Genomic DNA, 20,991 nt, shown 5'->3' on the forward strand with positions numbered 1-20,991 from the left:
CCGTAGGTCTGGAGACGGTAGTTTGTGACCTCTCCGTCAGAGGAGTGGTCGAGCGATTTGTATGGCTGTAAGAGCTACCAGATAGAGAACTTAACAGTGCTTGCAGAAGTTGTGACTGAGTGACGATGTTCATATTTTTCAGCTTTCAAAGTAACTGGTCAAGCGTTTTGTGTTCTGTGACGTTTTCTGAGCACGGGTTAGGCTTGCGAACGTGTAGTGCGTGGCTTGAACTATTAATTACACGTGGGAGATTGCTTCCGAAGTTCTTTTTCGTGCAAAGCCCTTCCGCAATTTCAACCGAATCAACGGTGCAGTAGGACGACATGTGACTGAAGTGTAGGCACCGAAATCATCTCTCATTGGTGGGGAAACGTAAAGTTTAACCCTGCATCTGTAAACCGTAACTACAGCTTTCTTGCTTAATGTGATTTCATACGAACCAAGCATAAAAGCACCTGTGTGTACTGTTTTAGTATTCAGGTCCTTTTGGATTTGAAAGATGAAATGGGCTCCTCGTCTTGCTCAGTTGGCATGCAATTCGTTGTCTGCCTCAGGTATCCGAATTTAGAGGAAGATAATTCTTTGGCTCATACTGAGATTTTTATGTCGATTGAAAACAATAGAAATGTCTTCCAGTTCGTCACATTGCAGGAGTGCTTGAGATTCCGTTTCTAGATGTACTGGTGCAAAGAAAAGCAGATGGGCGGCTTGGCCACTTTGTGCACCACAAACCAACGCACACAGATCTAGATCTCGACACATAGAGTTTCCATCATCCAGCTCAGAAGAAAGCCGTTCTAACTACATTGATGTATAGAGCAAGAACTGTGTCTGACAAAGCCCATTTAAATTCTGAAATTAATCACCTTAAATACGTGTTTCGTAGGAACGGCTATGGTTCACGGGATGTAAAGTCACCGTTCTGCAAGAGAAAGAAACGTGAAAATAATGATTATTCGCATGATGAACAACCTAGCCTGTTTCTTCCTTTCTTCGGTTCTATTTCCAGTAAAATAAGCAGGATCTTTCGTAGACAATGTTTAAGACCGATCTTTCGACCTCGAAGGAAAATCAAGGGGATGTTGCGTCCTATGAAGGACTGCCTCGGTCTCAGGATTCCTGGTATTTACAAAATTCCTTGTGAATGTGGAAGTAGTTACATCGGTCAGTCAGTCCGGACCATTCCCGATCGCTGTACAGAACATCGTCACATTAAAAATAGGGAGCTGGAAAAATCGGCAATTTCGGAGCATAGCCTCACTAGGAAACATAAAATTTTGTTTGGTAAAACGAAAGTTCTGTCTCAGGCGTCCACATACTGGGACTCGGTAATTAAAGAGGTGATAGAAATTAGAATGTGCGATAGCAATTTTAATCGTGACAATGGTTACAATCTTAGTGGTGCATGGAAGCGAGCGCTCGATATGGAGAAACGTCAGAGAGATTCGCCGCGGGTCCTCGATACTCCGGGAGCGATGGCGCCACCAGTGCAGGCGTCGACAACATCTGCTACACCGTGACGTATTCGCCGTCCAATCACAAGCCGTCCTGGGGCTACATAAGGTCCACCACCGCTGCTGCTTAGTCAGTCAGTTTCCTGACGATGACGATGGTGGTTAATATCGTCGAAAGCTCAAGGTTTTACCAAGATTTGACGCGGCAAGAAGTCCGAGAATATTTTATTCACTATCTCAGAATATTTAATTCGCCATCGACTTTCGAAATGGAATGTTCCATGTGTGTAGCTCCAGCTACTATTCCGCGTTCAGTCTGATAATTCCCGCCTTGCGGCCACAATCATGTCCGAAACCTTTTTAAATGTATCATCTGAGTACAAATGACAGCTCCGCCATTCCATTGCCTTTTTATACGGTGCTTGCGCGGTTCTACCGCCATCTGTATATGTGCTTAACGGTATCCCATGACTTATCAGTTTATCACCTTAGTGCAAAATGAGGACTAGCAATAGCGAGTAAACCCTTTTACGAAAATAAAATAAGTGTCTTTGCATATAAATGATATGCATAGTTACAGGAAGTATTACAATGCTTCATGCTGATATTGTTGCTGTTACACCGACTTGCAGTCATGGTTAGCCTGAAGTGAAGAGTCATTTCTTTTTAAGGGTCTGAGAGTGTCTTTGCTGAGTGTGTACTTTTATTACAGGATTTGCATGTGACTAAGTACGTTTATATTCATAAAACTTGTTTGTATGACGATTACTTATGGTAAAAGAAGAATCAGCATAGTTTTGATGAACCCATTCAGAACGCGAAAATAATGCAATTAGCCAACTGCCTTGTTGATTTTTAGAAATTCTGTTTTCTTTCCACATTTAGGACGAGTATCCAGTTGTGATACCTGCTATGTCAACCAAGGTCTTTAATTGGTTTTTACGCCTGAGAGAAGACAAATAACTGCATTGTTTAAATCTTAATAACTGGAGTTTCGGTGGCAGGCAAACTGGTTACAAGCAGGTTCCTCAGTGGTTGGTGTGAAGGGCTGTAAGTATAGTTGTGGAGCTCTGGTTCGCTAGTTGAGTTTTATAGCCAACGTACCCCTCTGCTCCGAACAGGAGACTTGCTCGGTAGGCCAGCCGGCAGCGGCGTGGGCGGGCACGTCCAGCTCCACCACCAGACGCACCCCACGCTCTCTCGCGAACTCCGCCAGCCGCGACACGTCCTCCATACTGTACACCTGTGGGCAATGTGTAATACAGCTGTAAAGCTGGAGTAGAGGAGGAGGAGGAGGAGGAAAAAATGAGGAGGAGGAGGAGGAGGAGGAGGAGGAGGAGGAGGAGGAGGAAAAAATGAGGAGGAGGAGGAAAAAATGAGGAGGAAAAAATGAGGAGGAGGAAAACATAAGTAGGAGGAGGAAAACATAAGTAGGAGGAGGAGGAGGAGGAAAAAATAAGTAGAATAATTTTTTTGCAATTTTGAAGTATTCCCTGTACAAAGTTCTGCTATCCGGGAATTAGACATATATTTACTTTACATTTCAGTAGGATCAAAGTCATTTTAATGAATTATTTTGTATCTAAAACCAAACTAACTCATTATGTGACGGTAGATTGATACTGCTTAAGGTGGCGCAATCCACGTAAAATTGTCAGGCAATCTTATTTTGCGAAAAACCCTACGTTTTTTAAACACGTGCTTCACTTGTATTGCTGATGCAAGAGCTCCAAACACTGGAAATATTCGCTTCCGACCATTAATGTCTGATGGTAAAATACACGGTTTAAGATATTCTATCTCTAATTTTGACCCTGAGGTACTCCACACAGCAATAAAGCCTGTCACTGAATGAATTTCAAGCATAGGATGTCACCAGTAAAGAAGAATAACGCAACGAAACAATTTCGTTTAAGGTCGATGTGACTGCGCTAAACGGCTTACAGGCCGAACACTTCCTGTGAACCAGTATTAAAGCACTTTCTCCATGAAACGGCACTAACTCTCATACAGAGCTTTACTATTCATAACAGAGTCGATTGCTGCGTTGATTAGGGGGATAAGGGACTGGACAGCATGGTTATCAATCCGTGGTTCATAGGCTAGCCTCTCTCGAGTGAGTGAATCAGCCAAAAATATGATTGGCCTGTTTTCTTAGTCGGTCTGAAAATAGGCTAAGCACTTCGTTCCGTTAAGGATAAACGTCCCCCTCTGTCTGCAAGTGGTGTATACAAGATTCCGTGTACATGTGGTAGGGTCTACATTGGAACTAGAACGGGGAGTGTGAATACACGGTTGAAGGAACATAGAAGTCTTTGCCGACTATGGAAAACAGACAAATCAGTCTTAACGGAAAATGCTCTTCAGTCGAGTGATCACCGAGCGAAATCTTCGGAAACTTAAGTTTTGTGTACTATGACGATCTATCGTCCTCGGCTATACAGAGAAGCCATCGAAATATATGAACATGGTGATAATTTCAATAGAAAAGACAAAGATATGAAACTCAGCGATATATGGACAGTGGCGCTACAGAATCGATGAGAAATTTTGTCTTTGACGTACTATGATCGATAGTTATGTTTTATCCTTGACAACATTCATCTCTGCTATCACGTGAAATCGAGACCGCGTCCACTTTCCACGGTATTTAGGCCGTTCTTCGACGTCCGACTCGTCAGTCGGAAAGATTCAGCACAATCAGAAGCACCTAGGGAGATGTCCAACGTAGCTTTGGACGAAACATCAGGATTGGAAGGGTTCCATGGATCACGGCTATACAACCCGAAAGAATATTTGGCACTTGATGACTCGGCATTAAAATCTGCAGCAATTTGCTGAAGGGTTGCACTTCTGCAAGGCCGAACGAATCTTTGCAGTCGTCGTTGGTCCCATTTTTGCAGGATGTTTTTACGACCACAGTGAAGTCGGTCATTTGATGTTTTACCAGGTTCCTGATATTCACGATACACTCGTGAAATGATCGTACAGGAAAATCCCCGCTTCGTCGCTACTTCGGTGATTCTGTGTCCCCATCACTCGTGCGCCGACTAACTACAAGTTCAGACTCAAATCTTGATAACCTGCCATTTCAGCAGCAGTAAGTGATCTAACAACTGCACCAGACACTTGTCTTATATAGGCCTTGCCGACCGCAGCCCGATATTCTGCCCTTTACGTATCTCTGTAATTGAATACTCATGCCTATACCAATTTCTTTGGCGCTTCATTGTAGGTACGACTCAATAACAGCGTTATTTTAGTAGTTGTGTTAGATACCCACAGTGAATGGTAAATACATCTTTCAAGTACGAAAGATCAGACGGATTACTCTCAAGATACTTCTGCAACATTTAATCAACCTGCATCCCTTTATGATAAGGATATCGATTTATTGCCTTTGAACAAACGGTCGCATCGCCCACCTGTTCAGGAGAGTATGCCCCGTAGCGCGCCATGGTGGGCAGCGCGCGGCTGAGGTAGGGGAAGCTGGTGGAGTCAGTGAGGTGCCAGTGCAGCGTGTTGAGCTTGTTGGAGGCCATCGCGTCCACCGTGCGCTGCAGCGCCTCCAGCGGGATGAAGTTGCGCGCCGTGTCCACCATCAGGCCTCGGTGCCGGAACTTGGGCGCGTCCTGCAAACGAATCGTCAAACAGTATCAGTCAATATTTACCTGACCTTAATTCACTGACAATGAGATTAATGAAGATGTAATCGATTTACTACAACCACATGAAATGTCAGTGAAATCAGTACCGAAATTAATCAAAATAAGTCTGTTGAATTGGCTCTGAGCATTATGGGACTTAACTTCTGAGGTCATCAGTCGCCCAGAACTCAGAACTAAGTAAACCTAACTAACCTAAGGACATCACACACATCCATGCCAGAGGCGGGATTCGAACCTGCGGCCGTAGCGGGCGCTCGGTTCCAGACTGTAGCGCCTAGAACCGCACGGCCACACCGGCCGGCTAAGTCAGTTCAGTAGACGTGGTTAGTTATTTGATTAAAGTGCTTTTTCACCATTTTTGGCCGATTAAACTTGGGTTTTTTGTCTAATGTTCGTTTCCATACGATCGTGAATGACGTAAAACAATAAGGAGAAATAGCGAGGCATAGTCCTACAGCAAAGGGCCAATTGAGCATGAATCTGAATGTATAACGTAATACCAGGGACCTTTCCACATATTACAATGAAATGAATACCCCAGCTGCATACAGCAGGCGATGATATAAGTCAACGGGGATAGTCGAAAATGTGTGCTCCGACCGGGACTAACTCGCTATCTCCTGCTTACAGGGCAGACACTATCAAAAAAAATTTCTTAAATCTCATTTTGTTCGCTTTTGTTCGTTGCATCTGCTCGGGGCGGACGTCTTATGACATCCTTTTAAGTTCGTTGTTGATCGATGAACTCGGTATTTTTTTTATCACAGAAGGCAGCTAACATTCTGACCGAACACGCTGAGCTACGGTGCCGGTATATACCCAACTGAACCACCGAGGGGACAGAGGTTAGTGCGTGTGCAGGGACTTCTCTGGCCCGTCTCCCGTGAGACCCTTATTTGAAACTATACTCAGTGCCTCTGCCCCTTACACTCATTACTCGTGGCTTTACCGCCGATTCTCATAAGAGTTCGGGCACTGTTTGTGCATTCGCTCAGAGGAAGATCGTGAAATGGCCGATATAATGAGACACACACACACACACACAAAGACACACACACACACACACAAAGACACACAAAGACACACACACACACACAAAGACACACACACACACACACACACACACAAAGACACACAAAGACACACACACACACACAAAGACACACACACACACACACACACACACAAAGACACACACACACACACACACACACACAAAGACACACAAAGACACACACACACACACAAAGACACACACAGACACACACACACACACAAAGACACACAAAGACACACAAAGACACACACACACACACAAAGACACACAAAGACACACACACACACACAAAGACACACAAAGACACACAAAGACACACACACACACACAAAGACACACAAAGACACACAAAGACACACAAAGACACACAAAGACACACAAAGACACACAAAGACACACAAAGACACACAAAGACACACAAAGACACACACACACACACAAAGACACACAAAGACACACACACAAAGACACACAAAGACACACAAAGACACACAAAGACACACAAAGACACACAAAGACACACAAAGACACACAAAGACACACAAAGACACACAAAGACACACAAAGACACACAAAGACACACAAAGACACACAAAGACACACAAAGACACACAAAGACACACACACACACAAAGACACAAAGACACACAAAGACACACAAAGACACACAAAGACACACACACACACAAAGACACACACACACACAAAGACACACACACACACAAAGACACACAAACACACAAAGACACACACACAAAGACACACACACACACACACAAAGACACACACACACACACAAAGACACACACACACACACAAAGACACACACACACACACAAAGACACACACACACACACACACACACAAAGACACACACACACACACACACACACAAAGACACACACACACACACACACACACAAAGACACACACACACACACACACACAAAGACACACACACACACACAAAGACACACACACACACACACACACAAAGACACACACACACACACACACACACAAAGACACACACACACACACACACACACAAAGACACACACACACACACACACACACAAAGACACACACACACACACACACACAAAGACACACACACACACACACACACAAAGACACACACACACACACACACACAAAGACACACACACACACAAAGACACACACACACACAAAGACACACACACACACAAAGACACACACACACACAAAGACACACACACACACAAAGACACACACACACACAAAGACACACACACACACAAAGACACACACACACACAAAGACACACACACACACAAAGACAAAGACACACACACACAAAGACACACACACACACAAAGACAAAGACACACACACACACAAAGACACACACACACACAAAGACACACACACACACAAAGACACACACACACACAAAGACACACACACACACAAAGACACACACACACACAAAGACACACACACACACAAAGACACACACACACACAAAGACACACACACACACAAAGACACACACACACACAAAGACACACACACACACAAAGACACACACACACACAAAGACACACACACACACAAAGACACACACACACACAAAGACACACACACACACAAAGACACACACACACAAAGACACACACACACAAAGACACACACACACAAAGACACACACACACACACAAAGACACACACACACACAAAGACACACACACACACAAAGACACACACACACACAAAGACACACACACACACACAAAGACACACACACACACAAAGACACACACACACACAAAGACACACACACACACAAAGACACACACACACACACAAAGACACACACACACACAAAGACACACACACACACAAAGACACACACACACACAAAGACACACACACACACAAAGACACACACACACACAAAGACACACACACACACAAAGACACACACACACACAAAGACACACACACACACAAAGACACACACACACAAAGACACACACACACAAAGACACACACACACAAAGACACACACACACAAAGACACACACACACAAAGACACACACACACAAAGACACACACACACAAAGACACACACACACAAAGACACACACACACAAAGACACACACACACACAAAGACACACACACACACAAAGACACACACACACACAAAGACACACACACAAAGACACACACACAAAGACACACACACAAAGACACACACACACAAAGACACACACACACAAAGACACACACACAAAGACACACACACAAAGACACACACACAAAGACACACACACAAAGACACACACACAAAGACACACACACAAAGACACACACACAAAGACACACACACAAAGACACACACACAAAGACACACACACAAAGACACACACACAAAGACACACACACAAAGACACACACACAAAGACACACACACAAAGACACACACACAAAGACACACTATTCTCTACATTTACGATTCAATAATAACTACGAAAGATCCTTATGGCCTTAGATCAGGCATAGACTACGTATTTTTTGGAAGAGACGTTTTTTAAAATTATATTAGATGTATTCGCAATTGCGAATATGAACAACCATCAACTGTAGAATAGAATGACGACATTGAAAATTTGTGCCTAACCGGGACTCGATCCCGGATTTCCCACGTATCGCGAGCGGTCGCTTAACCATTTTTTTTTTTTAAATCTCATTTTGTTCGCATGTGTTCGTTGCATCTGCTCGGGGCGGACGTCGTAAGACATCCATTTATGTTCGTTGTTGATCGATTGACTCAGTCTCTTTATTACAGAGGGCACGTAACCCTCTGACCGAACACGCTGAGCTACGGTGCAAGCTGACCATTTGGCTATCCGTGCTCGACTGACGGCCAGAGCCAAGCTTCCACATGTCGTCAACCATGCGTCTGCGACCTCTACTCATATCCATTATGTATACTTCCGTACGTTTTACTGGAAAAACGCTTGTCCGGTGTCGGCGTATGCGATATTGCAGTGCCTATGTTATTCTGCGTACAATGCGACGTTCCTTTGGACAAGCAAACGAAGGAAATTTGCATCGCAATTTGGAAGAACCCAAGCACTGCATCATATTACTTCATATTGTACAGAGGACAAAACTTCGGAGGCTGTCCAGGGATAACCTATATTTTCATAGAAAGTACCTGTTTTCGGTGTCTTGTTACGTGCAATGGTGGAATTACTATTTATTATGTCGTCCCAGTTACCCACATTAAATTACCTACAACAGTGATAAAGCCTCTACTATGCAATAACGAACGTGTAACAGTTAGGCAATGACTCCTGGGAAAGGAAGTATTGTGATGATGTCGTTGGTGTGACAACCGCTCAGCATAACCTCGTGGCACTGCCCTCCCACTGTGTTCAGTGAATCCGTACATGAGCTGCGTGTTTCTGAACTCTCCATTAGTAAACACACCCACGCGCACAGCTAACGCTGCCGCAAATACAAACCCGGGCAGAACCGAGCAGTAGTGAAAGCTAGTTCTAAGCAAAGAATAAAGTGGATCCAATTACCAACACCAAACACCTAGAGTCAATGGAACAACCTTATGTTCATTAGTAAATAGTTTGAGCTCCGAAACAAAAACGCGAGAGTGCTGTACACACTTCACCACAGCAAACAACATTGCTAGTATGGAATGATAAATCGACACCATAGCTGCAAACAGGCGTTAATACACATCATTGTGGACATGTTGAAATTGTGTGCCCCGACCAGGACTCGAACCCGGAATCTCCTGCTTAATGACACTATCCATCTGAACCCCCGATGGCACAGAGGATAGTGCGTCTGCAGGGACTTATCCCTTGCACGTTCCCCTTGAGACCCACATTCCCAACATGTCCACACTACATTCGTAGTGCACCTAATAGATGTTTATATATATATATATATATGAAGGTAGTACTTGTTCCCGAAAGCGTGCAGGGGATAAGTTCTTGCAGGCGCACTATTCTATATGCCCTCGGTGGCTCAATGGATAGAGCGTCTGCCATGTCAGCAGGAGATCCCGGGTTCGAGTCCCGGTCGGGGCACACATTTTCAACGTGTCCCCAATGATTTATAGCAACGCCTCTTGGCAGCTAGGGTGTTAATTTAATTATTTCATTCTAGAGAAGCTGCACGGTCATCAATGGTATCTGTTCTTACGGGAACAGATACTACCTTCATTTACAGTTAACGTTGCTAGGTATGCAACATTCTATCAGTAATTTGGGCACTGTGAACAACGGTATCACCATCACACAAACACAAGATTAGTCTGTGTCACTACATTTTCCTTTCGGTCGGGTTGTCTAACAGGGAATAAGTTGTAGGAATTAGTATTTAATAATGGAAGTCCATCTCAGAACAAATATTTATTCTGATTCAAAATCAGTATGGAATCTTATTGGAATGTAACTTTTGAGGAACAAAAATGCAGGAAACACACAATACTGAATTTAATTGTGCAAGACTTTGAAATACATCGAAAGAAGACCTCAAAGTGGAATACACTTTAGTTCCTCATTTGCACAGCTCTCATCTTCCAATACAAGTGAAATAACCCACTGAACTCCGCATTTAAAAAAGGTAAATGCCAGCTGCTCACAGTATGGGATTTGAGGTACAAAATTAAAACCTCATTCCACAGCAAAAAAGCGACAGCTTCAATCTCCGCATTCAGTACGCATCAACAGCCAAGAAAAGGATTATCGAAATTCAAAGTTTATAGTGAGCCATGCCATTCATGGAAGGGTATGTATCACGAACGTGAAATATGGAGTTCAGGGCAAATATATGCGTTATCGTAATTAGTTTGTAAACACCGGGCCATTACTGGGTAAAGTATTACGCAACAGGTGTGGAGAGCATTTGTAATCTCCGTGCAGCAGGGAGGAATGAAGGAGTACCATGGAAGATCTCCGGCACCAAGCGATTGCTGTCATATTCCATTCACAGAACGTCAACATGAAACCTGTGACAGTAATATTAGTTGGTTTCCATGTAACGTGTAGCTTTCGTGACAGTTTCCGATGATATATAGTGTGTTAACTGGAACCAATATATACACTATTGAAGTAGAGAAGCAATGATTTGTTTCATAGTCACTTCAGTTATAGTAATATGCACAGAAGAAAAGTTCGATGGCGAGGAAGAACAGCGCTGGACCCTGATGTAAATCACTAGTGTTGTATTGCTGAATGTCTACATCAACCTAATGGAGTGTTAAGGCGGCGGTGTTAGGTGTAGCTGCAAGGAGAAATAAGTCCAGAACAGACGTTGCTAAAGCATTCAAAACATCGACACTAGCTAAAACAGCAGTCATCACAAACTAATAATTACTCCAAGTTCTGCATCCAAACTTCTTTGGAGAGGCGAGAGCAATGCTTGTATCCAGTGTGACGGATACAAATGTGTCACGAAATACGAGAGAAGAGAAAAACGCAGCAATAGTTTCCCCGATATGGCACACTAGTACGCTTATACTATTTACTACTTTAGTACTGAGCTTTAACGATTTTACACTATTGGAGACAACACAGGACTCGCCACAATGAAATGCTGTTGAGGTGGGGCTAAATTTATCACGTCTCAGAAATGGAAAGGCAGGATAGTTGTTCATGACCATGCCGAAGATACTTGCCACGTGACATGTGGCCACTTTGGGGCTAAAAGGCACCACTGTGGCCTCACATCAAGGATAACTCCCAGATACCGCAACCTCAGAAAGCGCCGAGCATGCACTGAAAACCACCCGCAGTGCAACTCACGAGCGAAGCTTTCTGGCTGTAACTTCACTGTAGACATGACGTCCCGGAATCCGCAACATCGCATGAGAAGCTTTCAACCACCACCCAACAGCCAGTACAGCCCAATTCGTATACGAAATAAAATTCAATCGAAGTTTCAACACAGATGCTTTCCAGATAACGTTAAGAGCACGTGTCTAAGTCTCTATAGCGACCCAACCCAGTCCATATACACTCCTGGAAATTGAAATAAGAACACCGTGAAATCATTGTCTCAGGAAGGGGAAAGTTTATTGACACATTCCTGGGGTCAGATACATCACATGATCACACTGACAGAACCATAGGCACATAGACACAGGCAACAGAACATGCACAATGTCGGCACTAGTACAGTGTATATCCACCTTTTGCTAGCAATGCAGGCTGCTATTCTCCCATGGAGACGATCGTAGAGATACTGAATGTAGTCCTGTGGAACGGCTTGCCATACCATTTCCACCTGGCGCCTCAGTTGGACCAGCGTTCGTGCTGGACGTACAGACCGCGTGAGACGACGCTTCATCCAGTCCCAAACATGCTCAATGGGGGACAGATCTGGAGATCTTGCTGGCCAGGGTAGTTCACTTAAACCTTCTAGAGCACGTTGGGTGGCACGGGATACATGCGGAAGTGCATTGTTCTGTTGGAGCAGCAAGTTCCCTTGCCGGTCTAGAAATGGTAGAACGATGGGTTCGATGACGGTTTGGATGTACCGTGCACTATTCAGTGTCCCCTCGACGATCACCAGAGGTGTACGGCCAGTGTAGCAGATCGCTCCCCACACCATGATGCCGGGTGTTGGCCCTGTGTGCCTCGTATGCAGTCCTGATTGTGGTGCTCACCTGCACGGCGCCAAACACGCATACGACCATCATTGGCGCCAAGGCAGAAGCGACTCTCATCGCTGAAGACGACACGTCTCCATTAGTCCCTCCATTCACGCCTGTCGCGACACCACTGGAGGCGGGCTGCACGATGTTGGGGCGTGAGCGGAAGACGGCCTAACGGTGTGCGGGACCGTAGCCCAGCTTCATGGAGTCGGTTGCGAATGGTCCTCGCCGATACCCCAGGAGCAACAGTGTCCCTAATTTGCTGGGAAGTGGCGGTGCGGTCCCCTACGGCACTGCGTAGTATCCTACGGTCTTGGCGTGCATCCGTGCGTCGCTGCGGTGCGGTCCCAGGTCGACGGGCACGTTTACCTTCCGCCGACCACTGGCGACAACATCGATGTACTGTGGAGACCTCAAGCCCCACGTGTTGAGCGATTCGGCGGTACGTCCACCTGGCCTCCCGCATGCCCACTATATGCCCTCGCTCAAAGTCCGTCAACTGCACATACGGTTCACGTCCACGCTGTCACGGCATGCTACCAGTGTTAAAGACTGCGATGGAGCTCCGTATGCCACGGCAAACTGGCTGACACTGACGGCGGCGGTGCACAAATGCTGCGCAGCTAGCGCCATTCGACGGCCAACACCGCGGTTCCTGGTGTGTCCGCTGTGCCGTGCGTGTGATCATTGCTTGTACAGCCCTCTCGCAGTGTCCGGAGCAAGTATGGTGGGTCTGACACACCGGTGTCAATGTGTTCTTTTTTCCATTTCCAGTAGTGTATAAAGAGGAGAAAAGAAAGCTTCTACTTCACAGATTCAGGTTGTTAATAGAGTTAAGAGTACAGTGGTAGTAGGCACGGACTGCATATCCCATTATTAAAAATTATGCATTGAAAGTGATTTTCTAAAGCCATCTGTAGTCACATATAGCTTGCCTATACACAGGACTAAGACTGGGATGTTGAAATTTCTTGGTTCGCCTATCAGTAAATTCGGAAATTCCTCAAAGTGGCGTAGAACTGTAGCAGATCCAGTAGTGCGCGTTGGTTTCAAAAGTCCACACCAAGGTGACAGTTGCGTGGAGGGACACCGGCCTCTTCGACGGCCAGAGGCCTGGCGCCACCCCAGCAGCGTCAGCCTGTGCGTGGGCGGGCTGAGCAGCCCCTCTGTTGAAAGTTAAGCGTCCGTTTCCATTGCCGCCCCCGCACATGTAGGCAGCAGGGACCTTTTACTTTCGGAGGAAGCACACAGTCTGCGAGGACCCGAGTTTACAAAACTGACAGTCTCCCGTCTGTCACAATCCGTTGGAGTGCTTGGTGTGATCAATTAGGAGTACATTGCAGGCTGTATTACGTGACCAGCAGAAGCGCGGCAGTATAGGCTATTCTGTGCTGCATGCGTTCTTTTACACGGCTCCGGAAGCAACTAGGCACTTTTACGCTCCGTTTTTATCAAAATATTTGCGGTAGAGTGCTCGTAGCAAAGATGACCATATTTAAGACGTAAATATTGGGTTTGGACCGCGAGAGATAAGCCCCCCGGTTTTATCAATGGTAATATGGGAGTGTCTGTTGTGCTGCTCCTGTCCTTGTGGTAGCAACATGTTTCCACTCATGGCACTTTACCGTAAGTTGTGATTCGAATTCCGGAGTCATCTCTGTTAAGTTGCTTCAAAAAAGACTAGCGACTGTAATAGTTACAGTTATCTTTGTTCGTATTTTGCGTCTATCCGTGTACTTTTGATCTGATCCATAGCAAGGTCGCGGATCGCTTGTGTAGTCCAAAATTGTGGACTGTCTCCTTACCACCTTACGGCCTCCATTGCCATGGCTTTACGACAATGTATCTGCTTTTCTTTAAGCAGTCTGTCACTGGTCTACGTTCTCCCTCTGTTCTCTTCACTAACCAATAATTTCAATCTGCTGTCTAAATACCTGCAGCAAGTGAAGAACCCGACAAGATTACGGTCCGGAGAACAGCACATCAGATGAGGTTGTTCTAATCTGATGGTAGGGAAGACCGTGATAGGCAGAAATAGTTTATTTCTCTCATTTTGAGATCTCCGAAGCCAAAAGAAAAGAGCAAAATAAAAATACGATGAAGAAACTATCTGTACCGGTCATGTACAAAATTCCCAAACAAGACACACTGATCATTTCGTCGACATTTTCATTTTAGTGTCATTTTCGTAGCAATACAGATGCAAGGTAAATCGGAGAGTAAGTCAAAACTTTATTACTCCTTAACAACCAAATGGAGACCGAGAGTACCTTCTACCAAAACACTCAAAAATATCCCTGAACAGCTTCCCAAATGGCAGTGGAGTTTTCTAACATTCTGCGTGGTGTCTGTTCTGTATCATGTCTCCCTACCACTTTCGCGCAACGACGCTCTGAGCGCGTTTAGGGAATAGACTAGTTTGAACCTGGGACCTGTTGGTAGTAAGGAGACGCCAGACCACACATGACATGTTGAACTCAGAAGAGTTCAGTGAGACTAACGATGATATAACCCAATATTTATTTCAGCGTCAGCTTCACTACACTCCTTGTAAAAGAATCTTAATACTAACTAAATTTAGTGGAAGGGGTTCAAGGCTTTCTTATTTTTAGTTAGCTGGTAAAATAACATCGAGAAAGCAGTTAAGTTTACCATTGGAAATTTTGTGGCAGCATAATTCACCCCCTTTTTATAAATTGCACTATTGATAAAAGGAAGTTTTTTAATACAGGATGGTAAAAACCAACTGCGTTCAACAAAAATGTGAACGAATATTCCCTGAACGGGTTTCCCTGAATGGGTCGAAGGATGACCTATGCCATATCACATCTATAATCTAGGTTTAAATTAAGTTTCACAAAAGAGGAAACTATCAAAATGGTCTACAGTGACCCTCAATTATCTTTAATTACTTATCTAACTTGTAAATTAAAGTGGCTGATGTGGCTTCTCAATAACTACACTCCTGGAAATTGAAATAAGAACACCGTGAATTCATTGTCCCAGGAAGGGGAAACTTTATTGACACATTCCTGGGGTCAGATACATCACATGATCACACTGCCAGAACCACAGGCACATAGACACAGGCAACAGAGCATGCACAATGTCGGCACTAGTACAGTGTATATCCACCTTTCGCAGCAATGCAGGCTGCTATTCTCCCATGGAGACGATCGTAGAGATGCTGGATGTAGTCTTGTGGAACGGCTTGCCATGCCATTTCCACCTGGCGCCTCAGTTGGACCAGCGTTCGTGCTGGACGTGCAGACCGCGTGAGACGACGCTTCATCCAGTCCCAAACATGCTCAATGGGGGACAGATCCGGAGATCTTGCTGGCCAGGGTAGTTCACTTAAACCTTCTAGAGCACGTTGGGTGGCACAGGATACATGCGGACGTGCATTGTCCTGTTGGAACAGCAAGTTCCTTGCCGGTCTAGGAATGGTAGAACGATGGGTTCGATGACGGTTTGGATGTACCGTGCACTATTCAGTGTCCCCTCGACGATCACCAGAGGTGTACGGCCAGTGTAGGAGATCGCTCCCCACACCATGATGCCGGGTGTTGGCCCTGTGTGCCTCGGTCGTATGCAGTCCTGATTGTGGTGCTCACCTGCACGGCGCCAAACACGCATACGACCATCATTGGCACCAAGGCAGAAGCGACTCATCGCTGAAGACGACACGTCTCCATTCGTCCCTCCATTCACGCCTGTAGCGACACCACTGGAGGCGGGCTGCACGATGTTGGGGCGTGAGCCGAAGACGGCCTAACGGTGTGCGGGACCGTAGCCCAGCTTCATGGAGACGGTTGCGAATGGTCCTCGCCGATACCCCAGGAGCAACAGTGTCCCTAATTTGCTGGGAAGTGGCGGTGCGGTCCCCTACGGCACTGCGTAGGATCCTACGGTCTTGGCGTGCATCCGTGTGTCGCTGCGGTGCGGTCCCAGGTCGACGGGCACGTGCACCTTCCGCCGACCACTGGCGACAGCATCGGTGTGCTGTGGAGACCTCACGCCCCACGTGTTGAGCAATTCGGCGGTACGTCCACCCGGCCTCCCGCATGCCCACTATACGCCCTCGCTCAAAGTCCGTCAACTGCACATACGGTCCACGTCCACGCTGTCGCGGCATGCTACCAGTGTTAAAGACTGCGATGGAGCTCCGTATGCCACGGCAAAGTGGCTGACACTGACGGCGGCGGTGCACAAATGCTGCGCAGCTAGCGCCATTCGACGGCCAACACCGCGGTTCCTGGTGTGTCCGCTGTGCCGTGCGTGTGATCATTGCTTGTACAGCCCTCTCGCAGTGTCCGGAGCAAATATGGTGGGTCTGACACACCGGTGTAAATGTGTTCTTTTTTCCATTTCCAGGAGTGTATATAATAGAAAAATCATCGCGTTTCAGATTTTTACTTCAAGTGGCAAATGAACACCATGAGCTTTAATTGACAATCAACACTAGTATTACGCAAAAAGGGGGTGTAACAGATGATACTTCTGCAGTTCTGAGTTAATCTTTATGCGCCGTTATGTAGCATCGCGTGCATTCATTACCTTGTCGGTGTTAGTCAGGGGGCGGCGGAAAGCAGAGCTTCGCTCACCTCGCTGTCTCGGAAGCAACTCTATCCTAACTTCTCCTTACTACAATTTACCGAAGTTGGTTTAAAAAACTATCTGGCTGTGTTTTCATCTGACCAATCAGGGTCTCAATGTTAACCTTAAGCTCCACCTACAAAAATTCTGTCTATCCAACGAGAAAAGTTATACTTAAGACGGTTCTGCTCTCGGCTTCTGATCTCGTTTCTCCCCTCGGAACTGCGTCTGTCCCATGGTGGGAAGGTATGGCATGCATTTAGGCATTCTTGTGTTAGTCTGTGGTATTCCATTTGCTCACTCGTTACTCGTATTACTTTGGTTAGTTTAATGTCACGATTTATTCGGAGCTATGTGACATACTACTGGATTTGCTTATGTCAGGATTTTCATAGGTGTTGGATTTGCCTGACACCTTACAGTTTGGGTTACCATTTTTATGCAACAAAAAAGGTAACACCGTATCCTCAGGGTGATTCTTCTGCCATTTCGGATGAAAGTAAAGACCTCTGCCTCTGGTAGGAGGCAGACTAATGGGTATATGTGCCTAGCACTACGTCTCCTAATGCTGGAAATGTTTCAGAGTCTATGAACACTCAGACTACTTAAAGTTTGAAACTGCCGTCCAAGTACAAACAACTTTCTGGGGAGGACAACCACAGCTCAGACACATTGTGAATAACAAAAAATAATCAGTTAAATTATAAAATTATAACATGAAGTCGAGAATGACGAGGTGTTTCCGAAAGTCTCATAGCTGTATGAAGGTGGTTTATTCGCAGTTACCGGTTTCACGTCATTAGAGACGCATCTTCAGGTTTGTAGTGGTTATACTTTACTAAAATAGACGCACAGTTACAGAGGCCATGATTCGGGAAGTTATCACTGTTAAGAGTCAAATCACATTGGTAGGTTGTCGTAATAAAATTGAGTACACTCTGAAGACGTTTGTCAAAATGTACAAAGCATGAATGCTAAATGAACAAGATCGGATAACACCCCGTAGGATATATTACAGGATAAAGAACCGATGTAAGTGAAACTTCAAATGCTCTGTGATATGCGTCGATTCACCGTATTGCAAACTGGCCGATGTGGTGAAAGCAGCCCTTTGAGGCTAGCAGTACCCTGGGAGACGAAAGGCCACGGTGCCGAAGTGTGCCTACAACCTCTTTTGATGTCTCCAACATGAGATGACCGTTACACAAGGGAGTAAGACTTGGACCACGGATTACGTCCGCAAAACAAATTTCACGAAGCACTTAACTGTCTGCCATGAAGGGCTACATTGCATTGCATTATCATCTTAGGTGTTTGTCACCACTTATCCCACGTATGCAACACTTATCCTACTATCGATAAACGCTGAACAGCCAAGTGCATACCTGGCTGGATAGCGGTGCGCGATAAAGCCGCTTCTAGGACGGGGAGGTGTGTCGGATTCGAACCGAATCCGAGTCACGCTCTTGGAAACGAAAGCCCGTATGTGGCACTATTCAGTTCTTATATTATCTAAAAAATATACGATCAGAGAAAGGAAACATGCTGGTAACTAATAAATATAGCATAGGTAATGTTCAAAAATTGGGCCCATTTACCAAGACATATCGATCCGACCCCTGAAATACCCGAGAAGAATGTGCAAAGTCTGCATGAAACGTGAAATACGAAGCGAAAGGACGCGGCAATCCGCAGAGTATAAAGTGGAGTTGTATCTACCATAAAGATTTCGAAAATCACCATGCCATGCTGGACTAGTAATTTTAGATACCGGGTGGTTGTAATTAAAGTGCACTTCCTCATAGAGGTCGTGTGTGATCTGTAATTATGGAAACGAAACTTAGATATTCTAATGCGGAACAGATTTTTGTCTGGAAAAAGTTTAGAATTTTGGCCACTAGGTGCAAATCTGGCTCTGTGAATGCAAGGAAGACGTATATAAATAATTGCATTTGTAATGGGTTAGGAACGGGACATGGGGGGGGAAACGTCGGATTAGTGACAAAGGCATAGTGATTTTATTATTAGTTATCGATTACACAGATTGTTCAATAGGAGCAAAGCAGACGTCGATGATATGCCGTAGAACCTGATCAACGGAGCTGGAACTAATTTTTTTTTCAGCGTAAATAGGTTCCGCATTAACGCGTTAGCATAGCTACCAAATTCAACTGCCGCACGTTAATTACAATCCACACTGGAGTAACTGCACTTTAATTATAACCACTCGGAATTTTGCTGTTAGTAATTCGTTCAAAGAGAGCATTTCTTATTTTAATTACATCTACGTTCAGGCATCGTGTTATTAAATTCCTTCTGAACAAGTCACACCCAAAAAACGCCCACAAAGATTACAATTTTTTAAAACTATTGCTCATGTGCAGAAATTTATATTTTGAAGTATTGTTTGCAACATTCTATTACGAAAATACGAGGGTTGGAATTATGGCAACTATTTATAGCTCGTAAAAAATAGGTGTGTTTCAAAGTTTTATTGACCTTCAAAGTAGTCACCACCATTGTGTACAACCCGTTGCCAGCGATGTGGAAGTCGTAGGATACCCTTAGCAGTGCCCGTTGTGTTTACAGTTCGAGCGAAGCGGTCCATTGCCCGACGAGTTTGTAGCAGTTTTGAAGCGAATGCCGTGAAGTGTTTCCTTCAGTTTAGAAAACTGAGTTGCACTCACAAGGGCAATACAGGTAGGTTGTGTAGCTCTCGGCAGCCCGATCAGTTAAGTCAGTAACAGCTTGCACTGTACGTGCTTCAGCATTGTCCTGCAAAATGGTCAGGTCCTGCAGAAAGTGTCATCACTGCTGTCTCTAAACTAGTCATAGGTTGTGTTCCAGAAATGAACAGCGTAGAGACGGAAGTGGTGATACTTTCTGCAGGACCTGACCATTTTGCACGACAATCCTCAAGCACGTACAGTGCAAGCTGTTACTGATCTGTTTGACCGATGGGGTTGCTTAGTGCTATACCACTCTTCAGTTCAACTATTTCTAAACTGAAGGAAACACTTCACGGCGTTCGCTTCAGAACTGCTACAAATTCGTCGGGCAACAGACCACTCCGCTCGAACTGTCAACCCAACTGGCACTGCTAACAGTATCTTACTGTAAGTAGGCTGATTAGGTTTTTTTACGTTGGTAGCGCCACATAGGTCTCTGTATGAAGATCACTGACTGTGCTGTGTGCAGTCTGTGGCTGGTTGGCATTGTTATAATACTCGCAATTGCAGAATTGCAGCGTTGGGCAGTTGGCTGTTTACAGCGCGTAGCGTTGCGCAGTTGGATGTGAGCCGCCAGCAGTGGAGGACATGGGGAGAGAGATGGAGTTTTGAAATTTGTAAGAATTGATGTCATGAACTGCTATATATATATATTATGACTGTTAAGGTAAATACATTGTTCTCTATTAAAATCTTTCATTTGCTAACTGTGCCTATCAGTAGTTAGTGACTTCCGTAGTTTGAATCTATTATTTAGCTGGAAGAAGTGGCGCTCGCTGTATTGCAGTAGTTCGAGTAACGAAGATTTTTGGTG

At 45.1% G+C, this 20,991-nt stretch overlaps 1 protein-coding gene and 1 non-coding gene across 2 annotated transcripts in view; one reads left to right on the plus strand and one right to left on the minus strand.

Moving 5' to 3' along the window:
- Positions 1-20,991, minus strand: part of LOC126272292 (probable beta-hexosaminidase fdl) — a 181,863-nt gene that overhangs the window by 61,034 nt on the left and 99,838 nt on the right. Inside the window, exons 5-6 of the mRNA XM_049975056.1 lie at positions 4,880-5,086; positions 2,559-2,697 (exon numbers count right to left, since the gene is read on the minus strand). Of these exons, the coding sequence (XP_049831013.1) occupies positions 2,559-2,697; positions 4,880-5,086 (346 nt within the window). The remainder of the gene's footprint in view (positions 1-2,558; positions 2,698-4,879; positions 5,087-20,991) is intronic.
- On the plus strand, positions 10,209-10,282 carry Trnat-ugu (transfer RNA threonine (anticodon UGU)). The gene has a single exon. It is a non-coding gene; the product is annotated as a tRNA-Thr (tRNA).

The sequence above is a fragment of the Schistocerca gregaria genome, chromosome 5 (genome assembly GCF_023897955.1).
Source record: "Schistocerca gregaria isolate iqSchGreg1 chromosome 5, iqSchGreg1.2, whole genome shotgun sequence".
Lineage (NCBI taxonomy): Eukaryota > Metazoa > Arthropoda > Insecta > Orthoptera > Acrididae > Schistocerca > Schistocerca gregaria.